This window comes from Rutidosis leptorrhynchoides, chromosome 4, assembly GCF_046630445.1.
Source record: "Rutidosis leptorrhynchoides isolate AG116_Rl617_1_P2 chromosome 4, CSIRO_AGI_Rlap_v1, whole genome shotgun sequence".
Classification (NCBI taxonomy): Eukaryota; Viridiplantae; Streptophyta; class Magnoliopsida; order Asterales; family Asteraceae; genus Rutidosis; species Rutidosis leptorrhynchoides.
The window spans coordinates 242,475,233-242,490,284 of NC_092336.1; the positions used below are offsets into that span (position 1 = coordinate 242,475,233).

Here is a 15,052-nt window from a genome sequence, read left to right on the forward strand (position 1 = left end):
TTTGACATGCAGAATCATATGTGATTGAGTTTTACAATCACATGTGATTGGATTTAACATGCTAATTTTTTAAAAAAAAAAATTTAAAAATTAGTTTCGAATTGTTTTTTTTTTTTTAAATTTTCTTTTTATCAATCAGATGTAATTGTCGCGTCACATGTTGCGCTCTGATTGCTCCGTTGGATTTCAAGCAAATTGTTGAATTCAAGGGATTACAACTCATTCGATCAAATGTACAACACGGAGTAGCTTTTGGAATTCGAGGGCGAGGCTAAGACAAAAAATTGCAAACGACGCCCTCGAGGGCGAGCCTGATGGCAAGTCCAGGACGATACTCGTTGGTAATGGTCTTTTACCTTCAAACAATAAAGAGATCATAAGCAAAAGAATTTAATTACGCCGATTGAATAAAACTAGAAAAATCTCCGCCCGGGCGTTGTTGTGGGTGTGTTTGGATATACGTGTTTAGTGCCTAGTATACTTAATGGACAGTACGTTTTTAACGTCTTATGATAGTAATGTCGAGCGAGAACATAGGAGGAAAATCCCGTAAAAAATGGGACATAACCATCGACATAATAAGAAAAATAGCCCGAAATGGTTAGCGTCTTTTAAAAAGTGTTTGTTTCGCATATAGTTAGGTGAGTTGTGTTCGTAAAATTATTTCGAGTCTAATGATGATGGCAGTGAGAAATAACTCACGGCGAATAGAAAGGTAAGCCCGTCTATGATGTCGCTGCGGTTGGGGTTTTTTTTGGAAGCGTACGTTTCGAGGGTAGTTAGTTGCATTTTGTTCGTAAAATTATTTCAAGTTTTATGGTGATGGCGGTGGGAAGTAACTCGAGACGAATAGAAAGATAAGTCCCGTGCAATTTTTTGGTGAATTTGTTTTTTTGTTTTTAAATAAATAATGAAATTATACTTTAAGCCCTTGAAAGTTATGTTTTTTTACGATTTAGACTCTGAAAGAGGGGGAGATGTGAAAATTTGAGGTTGTTGTTTGTCGTGTCGTTTGGAAAGCATGGAGGGCCTTAAACTAGGGGTATTCATCGGTTCGGTTTTTGGTTTTTCGGTTTTTTTTGTTCGATTTTTTCGGTTTTGAAACTTATAAAGTCAAAATCGAAAACTAAACCGAAACTAAATTTAAATATCAAAACTATAACCAAAACTGAACCGAAAATCGGATTTGATTTCGGTTTGGTTTCGGTTAAAATCGAAAATCACTAAAAATAAAAATCGTAACCAACATAAACTTACATATAAATTATGAATAACGGTTGTGGAATTAATTTAAGTAAAAAGGATATATAACATGTTTATTGTTTAATAAAAATGTAATAATACATCAAATATAATATAAATATATAAATATTATAATTATAAATATGTTTTAATATGTTAAAATTTTGAATTTGGCTTTTAATTCGGGTTTCAGTTAACCAAATTTAAAATTTTCAAAACCAAAAAACAAACCAAAAACCGAATTACGAATTCGGTTTCGATTTCGGTTTCGATCGATCCGAAAACCATTTATAAATTTTGGTTTGAGTTTTTTTTGTTCGAATTCGATTCGATATTCAGTTTATTCGGTTTGAAAGCAATTGGTGCGTATCCCTACCTTAAACGACTAAAGTTTGGTGGTCAATTAATATTATAAGGGTAATTAATTAAATAAATGGGATGTGATATTCACACACTAGTTTTTGATCCATACACACTTTTTACCATAAAATTTACAATTATATCCTTAAATTTATCTTGGTACTTGAACCTCCATCGTTGTAAGTAAGGACATAATAGTCAATTAGATGTGTATGAATCAATATTAAGTGTGTGAGTATCAATTACGCCCATCCATATATAAGCAACTAGATTTAAGAGCCCGTGCGTTGCACGGAGACTCTTCCGCAAACAATCTTGTATCTTAAAATGATACATCAATTAACGATATTATACGGACAGTGCCACAAGTACTTTTGTGGGTGAATTCGTCATAATTGATAGCAAATAACGGTATGATAAAGCTAAAATATACATCAATCCCGAACACCTCCATTGGCCATTGCTGTCATAATATGTTTTGCAACCAAACTTATGAAAAATTTGTATTCTAAGCACTATTAAATTTGCCTTCATTCACGATTTTACCACTAGTGAATAAAGACAGTAACACAAAGATTGACAACTTATCTAACTCAACTCATGAGCATCAAATAACTATATGCTAATTAAGACATTTTGTTTTAACAACTTGATGGAGTTTAACCAAGTAATAGGCCTAATGGGTCATATGGGTAACATAATGAAATTTGAAAACTGTTGTTCTTTCGATACAACTACATTACCCCTGAAAGACCTGTTGTATAAATAAGAATACTAATAAAATTGTTTTGTAAATGAAAGCACAGATACTTAGAAGGACTATACTCATAAACTTTACCCTGAAATAACGCTGCTAAGGCATTGTTTGATATTGTTGGTCCTAACTATTATTATATACTGTATCAAATAATTATATTGTGCGTACAAGTATTTAGAAGCCATGAAAGACATTAAGATTTCTATAAAAATCACAACTATAAAAAAATGACATCTTCGGAGCACAATAAAAAAAGTAAAAACTCGTGCAATTATCTTTAAGCAACAATATATTAAATTTTTAGCATAAATTATAACATGAAACGTAACAAAAATGTGCAACAATAGGCATAAACAAAAGATATCATCAACCATTCATGAGATTCACACCAACAAAGGTGAACTAACAATGAAGGTTGAGTCAAAGTTGCAACATTTGAAAACCTAAACAGAGGCTCCCTTCAAGACTAAAAAATTCAGACCAACACTAAGCCCATCGATAATACTCTCTACGATTTTAGAAGTCCTTCAAGTTTATATACAATTAAAGCTATGTTAAGTAACCAAAAGAAGTGAAGTAATATATAATAAAGATAAAGAAAAGTAAAACGTTTTCTCATATAAAGTCCTGGTACACCCTCTTTCTTCTTGAACATAACTTTGTCCTTTGCCTTCTTGATATCAGCATGCGTCATCTGATTTAGCCACAAAAGTAAAGTCAACATCAGCCTGTTTTCAAGGCTTCCTTACAGTGTTATCTTATATAGTTATATTATATTATATTATATTATATTATATTATATTATATTATATTATATTATATTATATTATATACTAAATACTAATACTAATCCATCAATAATTAAAGAAAAGAAAAGGTGTTTGGGTCAACACAGCCCATTAAGACCAGATATATACTTTTACAACTAAAAGACGATAAATCGAAAACATTGAATATTAAAACTCCAGCATTTTGTATCTAAACGATAAATACTTTTACTAACCTTCATCAGGCGTTCTCGTAAAGCAAGCAATCCAGCCTCAGTACATATAGCCTTTGTCAGCTCCCGAGAACTTGTCTTTGGCCATAACAAATTCTTCCAAGTTGACATCATTAGCTAAAACCATCCTTATGTAAGTATATAAATTAATAAAACCATTAACCAGATAAATTACTCCATACTAAATAGAGCTGGCAATTTCATTATGTGTCATATTTTATATCTTGATATAAATACAAAAGAGTAAACAGGTCAAATGAGCCTATCTAGCGAAAGTCACGAAAATTGTATATCTATAATGCATAAAACATCCTTTATAGAAATAACATAAATTTTTTAATTAGAGCTCACACAATCACATATTTATCACTTATTAAAGAAAATTATGTGTCATATTTTTACACTTTGACCTGTATCGGATCATTGCCTAACCCCCTGCCCCAATTTGACCCAATTTCCAGGCTCCAAGTCCATGTCATTGCACATAAACAATTATCTGAATGCTATACCATGAAAATTTTCCTCCTGGTTTTAATGTCGGGAAGTGGAAACTCTATCTTTCCATCAATACGACCAGGTCGGATCAACGGTGGGTCAAGGCTTTCAATTTTGTTAGTGGCCAAGATCACTTTAAACCATGTGAATCGAAAACCAAACTGGTACATTAACTCCAACATGGGTCTCTGAATCCTCACGTTCACCACCAGAGTGAGCATCGTACCTGTATAAAACATAGTCAAAAGAGGTAAATTAGGGTAAGGGTTGGGTTAACCCAACTACTCTATCTACCCATGTACCTCACATATAATGTGAAATCACACACACAGAGAGACAGATATTCACACTATACTGTATATGCATTGTCTACAGCAAAATCACATTTAAGCAATAAAAGCATGTGATTTACATATTAACTTACAATTTGGTGCATATGAGATTAAAGGCTTATGCTTTTCACCAATTTTCACATTTTTGCCCTAACTTGACCGAATCTGTAATTGAAGATTCACAACTTGTAAACTTCAAGTCATTATTATACATCACTAAAGAAGTAAAAAACCAAATTTTAAGAGTTACAATGAACAATAGCATACCTCAAAGAATCTTCAGTATAGTGCATCACAAATCCTCCTTTAAACAAACTGTTTTTTGAAAAGAATATCAAAAGCAACATAAATATAAGAAGAAATTTAATTGAATAATAGCAGCAAATTGTCTCAAACCTTTAACAAAAAGAATGAGGAACCAAAAGCCAAGTGAATATACCTCATATCTCTTCATCGGCTATGTACGGACTAAATGGCATTTGGTATCTTGATGTCTACATCCATGTTTGACCCTTTTCAGTTTATATGTCAGCCTGCTGAAAATCATTTTCACAGCGACTAATTTTCGAATGATTTAGCCCTTATTGCATAAACCCAACAGTCGATCAAACTGACATGAATGATTTTTTCACTGACATGATGTAAATCTAGTAGGCTATTATAGGAATAAATATGAAAACCGATTGGAGATATTTTGGGAGGTTATCCCATGATTTGAAAACTGACAGCATCACAATTAACAAAATTCCAAAATTATAGGGATATTGAATTAATAGATTATCTTTTATAATCGTTATAAATAAAAATTTATAAAACGCTGTGATTTTGTAACAAAAATAAAATCATTGTGAAATTAAATTAAATTAAATTAAATTAAATTAATTAATTTATATCAATAAGAACATATCTGTATTTGTATCTTTTGTATCCGTATATGTATTATGTACTGAAAATGTAAGATGTAAACTTAATCACCAACTAATAGCAGGTAAACAATGAGTATACAAAATCAGTTCCTGCCATAGCAGATGGTGCAAACATTGATTAATAATTATTGGAAAAATTGTCATCAAATATATATGCAATTAGAAAACTAACATGTATTAGCTGAAAAAACCCCAAATAATGGCCGATCAAATCAGTGCTTAATTAGGGTTGACGAATGGCGATTAAGTTTTAGCATACAAAACACCCTTAATAAAATACCTCAAATACCTAATTGTAGATAGACAACATTAGAGTCAAATATGTATATGTAAAGGTATAAAACATACCTGCAACAGCGTCGATTGATGTTTGAGGAGGAATACAATGTTCAAGTAATTAAGATTTACTTTACCAAATGAATGATTTGGCGATGATTTTGATAGCCCTAATTCATCTTCTATAGTAAGCAAACCCTAAATCGCGAATGAGAATTAATGAAGTAATCATCAACATCCATAAAGTTATCATTTTTTGCCACAAAAAAAAAAAAAAAAAAAAAAAAATCTGTGGCAGATGAAAAATCACCATAATTTTAGGAAAAATATCAAAGTAGGCGGTTTTAATAAAAATGACTAACGGGCTTGTAAAAATGAGTAAACATAGCAATTTCGGGACACGCGTTAGTTGGAGGATTTTTCTGAATTTTTTAATTGTAAACTCTGACAAAAAGGTATTGTGTGAGAATGAATAAGGGGGTGACACGTGGCTGTTCTATGCCTGTGATTTATCAAGTCAAAACAAGATAAAATAATAATAATAATAATAATAATAATAATAATAATTAATAATTAATAATAATAATAATAATAAAAGATAATTTAATTACACCCATCCATAAATCCATAAATCAGCAATAATTTAATTTTAATTACTTAATTAAATAAAATTAATAAAAAAAAAACCGATTGAAAACACCAACTCTGTCTTCAAAATTGAAAAAACCCACATCCTTTGAACCGTCGATTATGGAATCAGGCCGCCGTAATAGATTACGCCGGTACCAGTATATTTTTCGTTACATTTTTATCTACATAACGGTACGGCTATTATTCACAACAGCGGTATTATGTGAAGTCGACGGATTATTTGTATAACCGTCGGAAGCTTATCGACATAACAATTAGGGTTCCGCCACTTTGACAAATGCGTAACAATTAGGGTTTCTGCTAACAATTAGAGTTTCAGATTCATTCATAAACAACGATTCATCATCATCATCTTCATCATACAAAACACAACCGCCTTCATCTTGATCCGCGATTTTTCAATTCATCTTCATCGGATTGACCCTCGCCGGAGTGTCAAACGTCGTCGTTTGATCATGAGCAATCAACCGGAGTCGTCTTCATCTGAACATTAAGTCAACCGTCATTTAAGATTTACACATTTTACGCTATAGGAATTCACAGTATCTATTTGAGATTTATTAGATGTTTAACTAATGCGTTAAGTCTGTTTACAAACTAAATTAATAAAGATAATTAATTTTGATTAATTATCAAAGATGAATGATCATGTCTATTGGCTTTATGTTATTTTATAACAGAAATCATGCCAGTTATCTTCGTCTGCGTTTTTTATATGCATGTTTATGTGTTGTTGGACATATGTAACTTTGTTTTGTTACTTTTATCATACTGTAGGAGAGTTTTAGGTGTTTTGAGGTTTTTTTCACGTTTGTTTATCTTCAGAAGCAGTTATATTGTTGGAGATTTCACGGTAACTTTGTATTTTCGTGGATTTATGTATAGATGATAGTATTGTGGGATTAGTTGCTTTAATAATATTTGTTATGATGGCTTTTATTGCTTCACTTAGGTAGTTGCTTCATTTTTATTTTTATTTTTTTAACTTTACGTCTGTGCTTCTTGATATTATGTGTTGTATGTTTTTTTTTTCTTTTTCTTTTTGGTATGTTCAGTAAGACCTGTATGCTATTTACTTTTGTTTTGTAATCCTGAGACTGTTGTTACGTTGAGTTGATGAGTAATGTTAGTAGTAGCATATTGTGTTGGTCTATATTAGTATCATGGCAGGTAGAAAGCGTCAAAAGGGGTACTCGGTTGAAGGCCATTCGCCTCTTTATTCGCCGGGTGTTTCGTTAAGACAACCTTCTCATCCTTTGTGCGAATTCACGGATGCTGAAATATCAACTGCGATTCTAACGGCTGCGAGTGTTGTTGTGTCATGTCCTTTGGCTTATGCAGGTTACACGAGTTTGAATTCAACACTTGCAATATACTCATTTTACATGTTAATGAACAATTTTTTTAAGTAGCTAAACAATGCATATTGTTATATATACTTTTGTATGAGTATTTTACAGGTTTAGCAATGCCAAATATGTAATATTGCAAAATCGGAAGACTATAACTTAGATTGCGTAGTCCATGTCAACGTTATATTGCATAGTCCATGTCATGGTTGTTTTTTGGTTTTCGATTTTAACTAATCGAGTTGTTTATGCATATTCGTGCATGTTGTAGTCCTTCGTCTACTTGGTTGCCATGTACTTCGGTTTCTTGCATAGGTGTTCAACGTTTGCCGCTGTCTGATTCTCCTGTTCAGCTTGATCAGCTCGATCTAGAAGGTTTGTATTCGCAATTTTGATATTTTCATACAACATCTTTTGTTAACCTATGTATGGCTTTTGGTCTTGGCAGCTGTCTAATATGACTATTGCTCCCAGTTTTAGTTGGCCATTAGTTTTTTTTTGGGTGTTTGTTTATAGTTTTGTGCATCGTTCTGTCTCACAATTAGGTGCCATATACATGTGTTTCATGTGTGTTATTGGGTAATAGCTGATGCTTTTTGTTTGTTAATGTTCTAGATGAAATCTATGTGGTGCCTTATTTTTTAGTTATATGGCAGTGTACGCATATTTTACCGGTAGTTACTCTCATTTAGCAAAACAAGATGTTCATGTCAATGTTTTTTTTTTTTGATTTGAAAGGTGAATGTTGCTATCGTGGGCAGGTTTATTTTGACATATTGTCACTCAAGCAAACGGTTAGGAAGAATGTGTTGCGTTATAACAACTGTATGAATCGGGTCTCTTCTCATGGGTCATCCTAAGGTGCATCTCCCACTGTTTCTTCTGTAGGTTTTGAAAAATAACTGCCTACATATGCGTTGACGCACCCACTTTTCGAAAGCCAACGACTAGTAACTGTTGTTCAAAATGTAGTTTGTTAGATTATTTCGAAAAGACTAAAGTTCCGTCATCAATTACTGAAACCATTCAATCAGGTAACGAATTTTCTTCATTTGTGTGTTAAGATTGACGATAGATACTATAAATCATGTGATTATATGATTTGGTGTCATTTTGGGTACAAGTGTTAATATGACTTTCAGGCCTCCTTTGTGGGTCCAAAAGTCGAAAATGGTTAAGAGTTAACGAAAAATAATAGTTGGAGTAGAAATTATTCCCTACAAGCTTTAAAACGGTATATGATATGTTTGAGTTTGTCGAGTCTAAGTATGTTTTAAACGTGTGTCAATTTGTAAGGATGCAGCTGCTGCTGGGCTACTGTTGTGCAGCAACAGTAATAGCAAATTACAAAAATAGTTGAGGGGCTGTTTTTTGTAAGCCATAACTTTGAAATCGTAACTTCGGATTCATAACTTTGACCAACACTAAAATTATGATAAAATCAGTAAACGCGGGCTTTTTTTTTCCTGTTCCACTTAAAAAAAGATATGTAGTTTCCGTTTATCCAATTGTACAACTCCGTATTAAATTAATATATCATTTATTTCATTTTTAAGGTTAGTCATTTGTTGTATTCTTAGGACTCTTAAAAAGGTCGGATATGAAAATGGGGTTAAATTGATACTAGGTGGATCAATATGGGATATAAATAGTTTAGTCGGGTTAATATGAAATGCTCCAATTCTACACCTACCTATAATAGTACCTCTTTTAGCGAAATGGTATAAACTTCTTGAAATATGAACTTCGTGATTCTTCAACCCAACCTTCACTGAATTTTCGAGCATTCTAATTTTATCATACCTTCAGCCACCATCATACCTTTAATTTCCTTGCTTTATATTTTTAAGATGTCCAATGATATCAACAACTATGAACTATTATGTTCATAGTGGTGGAGATATATGTGTAGCTGTAATCAACAAAGTTATATAAGAGGCTACAATATGAATGATAGATTGTGATTAGATCTTAAGTCAATTGCTGAATCTTTGGTCTATATTGGTTTGATCAATAATCTTTTATATTCTATGTATGATGATAGTAATAATACAGATTATCTATGAGGTTTACATATTAGTTTCAAGCTTCTGTAGTTATTGAGTTTTGCTATGATCAATGAGGTTTTTCAATTAAAAAAGGTCATTCTGAACTAAAGAATTATTTTGATTTTGCAACTTTGATTTTTACATGAATGCTATAGTGTGGAGGACTGAAATAAAAATGTTGTGTTGAATTTTTACCCAAATTGTGTGTGTATATTGTAGGTAGCAATTTACCCTTCATGCAGACTTGTATCAGTTACTAAACCCACCTAGGTTACCCATGTTTAACGTGTATAGTATCTTTATGGAATCTTAAAGTGATAGCTTTATCACGTGGTTGAAATGTCTAACCATTAAACGAGCTGAAGTTTAATGATCAAACAAACTGCACATACATGCAGGTGATGTACGAGAATAAGGCGAGGTTGACGTTTAGGATTTGCAAAAGATCTCACTATTAGCAAGTATTATTCAATGATGTGTGAACTGATTTAATGGTCAAAGTAATGGTTTGAGATACAGTTTGACTTTTGAGGTCAAAAAACTTATGTCATTGTAAAAATTTAGTATAACTAATTGATTTTCTAGTTATAATAACTACATATAAGTTGATAAGAAGCAGTATAAATTCGGACATACTAAATTGCAATTTTTTGATTGTATAAACCTAAGGGGTTGAACATATATCAGAACGTATTAGGGGTCCAATACATTTTTCTCTTTTGAGTTTAATGTAATTAACTTAAAGTTGATGGATCAGGTAAATCATTTTGCAAAGAAATAGTGAGGAAGGTGTCTTCGAAGCTACTCAAGGTTGAATAGAATGAGAACTTTTAAATACCTGTAAGTTTTTTGTAGACTCCTGCCACAAATCTATTCATATTCTTATTTAGATACAGTTTAAATTCTAATTATTTTACTGAAATTAGACCACAGATAACGCAGACGTTTGTCGCCCTAATCCGCCCACAAACGCCCCACAAACGCCCGGAATGGGGCGTTTGTGGGCGTTTGTCTGGGGGCGTTTGTCACACAAAGACGCTGGTACAAACGCATTTTCGGACGACGTGGCACGTTTTGATTGGACCAAATATCATAGCCGTTGAAACATAGCCGTTGCCCGTTGGTGAATTTATATATTTTTTTTTTCCTCTTTTTCTTCTATAAATACACTCTTTATTTTCATTTTTCACACACTAAAATTCACTACACACTCACATATATATAAAAGTTTATATATTCTTTTTGTTTTAAAAACTAAAAAATATGGATTTTTTAGGCTTAAGTATCGATTTGTTATTCGATTCAACGTCGTCCGAAGAAGAGGAAGAAATCCAACCAAGAACTCGTTTTCAAAGACAACCACGACGTTTTTTAAATAGAGATCGTGAAGCAGCGGGTGAATTATTGTGGAACGATTACTTTTGTGAAAATCCGACGTTTCCGGACGACATTTCAAGAGACGATTTCAGATGCGCAAAGTTTTATTTCTTCGTATCCGAGACGGTATTCTTCAACACTCTTATACTCCTAATGCCCCCGATCATTTTACTTTTTTCCAACAACGTCCGGATGCACTTGGACGTCTTGGTTTCTCAACTATTCAAAAAATAACTTGCGCGTTACGGCAATTGTCGTATGGGATGACCGCGGATATATTTGATGAATATATTATAATGGCGGAAAAAACGGGTTATGTTACTTTAAATAATTTTTGCAAGTGTATAATTGACTTATTTGGGCGGGAATATTTGAGGAAGCCTAATGCAACCGCATGAGGAGAAACATGGTTTCAAGGGAATGTTGGGTAGTATTGACTGTATGCATTGGGCATGGAAAAATTGTCCTGTTGCATGGAAAGGTCAATATACGAGAGGTGATCACGGTCACCCGACGACCATGCTTGAAGCGGTTGCTTCATACGATATGTGGATAAGGCATGCGTTTTTTGGGATGGCGGGTTCAAACAATGACATTAATGTGTTAAATCATTCTCCGTTGTTTGATTCCCTTCGTAAGGATACCTAGCCACCGGCACGAGTTATGAGTGTTAATAAGATGAGAAGGATAATGTATAGTTGTATTGTTATGCACAACATGATACAAGAAGATAACGGGTTTGCGCTAAGTACTTGGGAACAAGAATGGTTAGATAAACCCGAAAACCGGCCTCGTCGCAATATTCAGAGGAGGGTCAAAGATCGTCGATCACGAGACAAAGAGATTCGCGATCGAGACGTGCACGATCAACTTCGTGAAGATTTAACGGCTCATATTTGGAACCTCCCGCCAAACTTTCGCTCGATGCAAAACTATTGTTTTTTTTAATAATGTAATTTTTTTTATGTTTTTTTAAGCGTGTAATGTAATGTTTTTTTTTTTTTTGCGTGTATTTTTTTTTTATTGTAATGTTTTTTTTTAAATAATTAATGTACTTTTGTCTAATTTATTTTATATTTTGTATTAAACAAAATAAAAACTAATTTAAAAACAATTAAAAAAAAGAAAAAGAAAATGCCACGTCACAGTCTTACCATGGTAAAAGCCCCCCATTACAACTCTTCCCCAAAATATCATGACCCAGTCACTGTTTTTCTCCAAAAAGTGCATCTCACCCACTCCACGTCACAATCACCAATATCTGTGGTCTTATAATATATTGTAAATGGCGTAGGTGACCATCCATTCTAATTGGTCATTTAAGATTTAGTATTATATATACTAAGTTCTATATTGTAAATGGCATAGATGATCATCCATTCCAAGTTATATGTATATGTTTAAATTCTAATAAAACATATTGTCGTCCCGTTAAAATTATGGGCCTTGTTCAGTAAAAAAACTAGGCCTTTTGTATAATAAAATTTTCTATATATAATAATAAATTCAATAATATTAATAATAATACATCTTTCAAAAGAGCGGTTGCAAAAAACTTAACATCAAACAATATTCAGTAGTAGGGAATTGCGTATGAGCTTTTATGTGTATATTCAGTAGTTTATTTTATTTACTAAAAATTTTGGATCAGTTAATTTGTTGAATCACTATATATAATATATGTCGGCTTTTCCTTGGACCCCTTTGAATTATGGGCCCTGTGAAACGGCACACTTAGCACATTTCCAAATCCGCCTCTGATAAAACATATGCATATAACTTGGTGGGATAGTTATGTAACTTGGTTTGACATTTTATCAAACTGTTATGTATTGATGTCAAACTGTTGTGACTATGTAACTTGCTTTATTTTTATTGTTTGACTTTTTGTCAAACTGCTAATAGCAAAAATAGTTTGTTAAAGGGAAAAACAGTTTGACTTTTATGTGTAGCTTTGACTACTGATAGTTAAACTGTCAAATTATACCCTAAACACTTTGACTCATTGTACAGTCAAAAGGTGTTTGGGAGTCTCATTAACTATATAATATGTTATTTCAAATTTTTTTCAGAAGCCAAAATCGTTCGACTTCTATGTGCAATCTAATTTCACTAAACACTTGTCCTTTTTTTTTTTTTGTGCAATTTAATACACTATAGAATTTCAATATTAGAGGATTACTACAATGCAATGGTAATCTTCTTCTGTCATATTCAGTTGCAGTCACTAACTGTTCGAGACATGACATGTCATTTATAATAGGTTTTTAATACCATCGTGCAACACACGGACTCTTAATATATGTGTGTGAAACTTCTTTGAATGACTGCAACTCAAGTACACATCAGATAATCAAACTGGTAATGTTTACATTTAGAATTAGTACTATTAAGTGGTTGTTGACTTTTATTTGCTATTGTGCTGTTTAAAATATGTATTTCCTAAGACTAGTGGAATAGAAAAATAGGAGGGATTTACGGGCAGTGAAGGCAACCGGAATCATATCATTCAATTATGAAGCCTAGCGTCTTCTGTAAACTCTATCACCTTAATTCTTTTGTTAAGGTTCTGGTACTTCTTACACTAATTTTGTAGGAATTTAGTAATCGATGTATTTTAATTAAATCTGTAGGACTAACTTGCTTGAGACAATTTTTATCAAATTGTGGAAGGCATTTAATGGCATCAAAAATTGCAGTTCGTGATTTATAACCATATATGACATTTTTTTTGTAACAACCCTGATTTTTGTAAAATAATTGTGGAAGGCATTTAACGGCGATTATTTAACTTTTATGCGTTTACGTGTATTAAATGCGTACTTGATCTTCGGAGGATTTTAATAATTAATATGGGTTGATATTAATTCCAATAAATATTTCGGATAATGAAATACGATAAAAACGATACGATTTTGATAAAAGCTTTTTGAGCAACGAAACGCTCGGGTTTATTTTAATAATTAATTTTATTAATTATTAACTTTTTAAAATATTTAATTTATTGGGTTTTTAATAAATTAGACAATTGGTTGCGTTTAACGATCGGGTTAGCGTTCCGGGCCTTCGGTACGACGAAACGACACTTAAAACGGACCACGATTACACGAGATTGCAAAATGAGAGCCCGAGAATACTCCCATGGGGCCCATCGGCCGAAACCCCCACCCCACCCCCCTTTTATTTTAATTTTTGATAACTTTAGGGACTTATGTGTTAATTGTGTATTTATGGCTTGGTATAAATAGAAGTATTAAACCTAATTAGGGATAAGAAAATAAAAACGCAGCTTTTTCCCTCCTGCTCCCTCCCCATCGTCGACATCATCACCATCACCATCACCTTCAATTTTCAATTTTTGATTAAACCTCAAGAACAAACGTTGTAATTCACGTTATCCTCTACGCGTTGATATAATTCTTTTCGCGATCAAAGGTATAATTGCATGAACCCTAATTCTTAAAAATCTGATTTTTATAAAGTTTCATAGTTATGTTGTCAATTGCTCAAGTCTATATGCGTACGTGTTAATTGTAATCGTTATTTTGATTGTTTGATGCGCTAGGGTTTAAAAACGAATTTGTATTTGTTTGATCAGAAAAATTAAGTTTTTCAAATGTTAATTATTATGTTATAATCAGATTCCTTGCAAAAAACTATTGAGTTTAGGCTTTGGATTCGCTTGTGTAACAACCCGACTTCATAAACCCAAAAATGCGTACCAAAAAAATTTTTTATGGCAGTGCATCTGGACGGCGTCCAGAATCCTGTACGGCGTCCAGCTCAGAAATATGGGACGGCGTCCAAAGTTTGGGACGGCGTCCAGCTCAACACAACTGGGACGGCGTCCAATCAATTGGGATGGCGTCCCAATGGCCTTCCAGCTACTGATCACGGGTCCAACTCACACGAGCGGAAAACCCGCTTCCCGACATTTTCAAACGAAACCCTTTTTACCACAAGTCAATATAAGTGGAACTAAGAGATTTTCATCATCAAATCAAGTTTTACATCAACGAGCCCACATCGCCCATTTTACGAGTTTCGTTCAAAAATAAAAGTTTCGACCAAATATAAGTTTAAGTTCCAAACGACACTAGAGCATGGTGTTTGGGGTTAAACTACCCAATCTCGGTCGAACTCCAAAAGCTAACACCCAAAAGCATCCCCTAACAAGACAAGTGGGAGATCACTAATCCAATTGAACGCTCTTACCCTTGTCAACGCCCGTGCCTATAA

General features: G+C 33.0%; 1 protein-coding gene and 1 long non-coding RNA gene across 5 annotated transcripts; one reads left to right on the plus strand and one right to left on the minus strand.

Annotated features, from left to right (window-relative positions):
- Positions 1–219: 219 nt before the first annotated feature.
- Positions 220–4,809, minus strand: LOC139841520 (26S proteasome regulatory subunit 4 homolog). The gene is made up of 7 exons (XM_071831733.1): positions 4,626–4,809; positions 4,454–4,501; positions 4,279–4,351; positions 3,869–4,080; positions 3,363–3,476; positions 2,969–3,053; positions 220–356 (listed from the first exon to the last, which is right to left on the minus strand). The coding sequence occupies exons 4-7, from the start codon at positions 4,073–4,075 to the stop codon at positions 220–222; spliced, it is 543 nt and encodes a 180-aa protein (XP_071687834.1). The 5' UTR covers positions 4,076–4,080; positions 4,279–4,351; positions 4,454–4,501; positions 4,626–4,809.
- Positions 4,810–6,958: 2,149 nt separating this feature from the next.
- On the plus strand, positions 6,959–10,546 carry LOC139843436 (uncharacterized). Of its 4 annotated transcripts, none has more exons than XR_011757591.1 (4): positions 6,959–7,763; positions 8,150–8,422; positions 9,835–10,276; positions 10,363–10,546. It is a non-coding gene; the product is annotated as an uncharacterized lncRNA (long non-coding RNA). The 4 variants fall into 4 exon arrangements; XR_011757590.1 differs by having other exon boundaries at positions 8,150–8,249; positions 8,361–10,276; XR_011757589.1 differs by having other exon boundaries at positions 6,959–7,380; positions 7,660–7,763; positions 8,150–10,276.
- Positions 10,547–15,052: the final 4,506 nt, after the last annotated feature.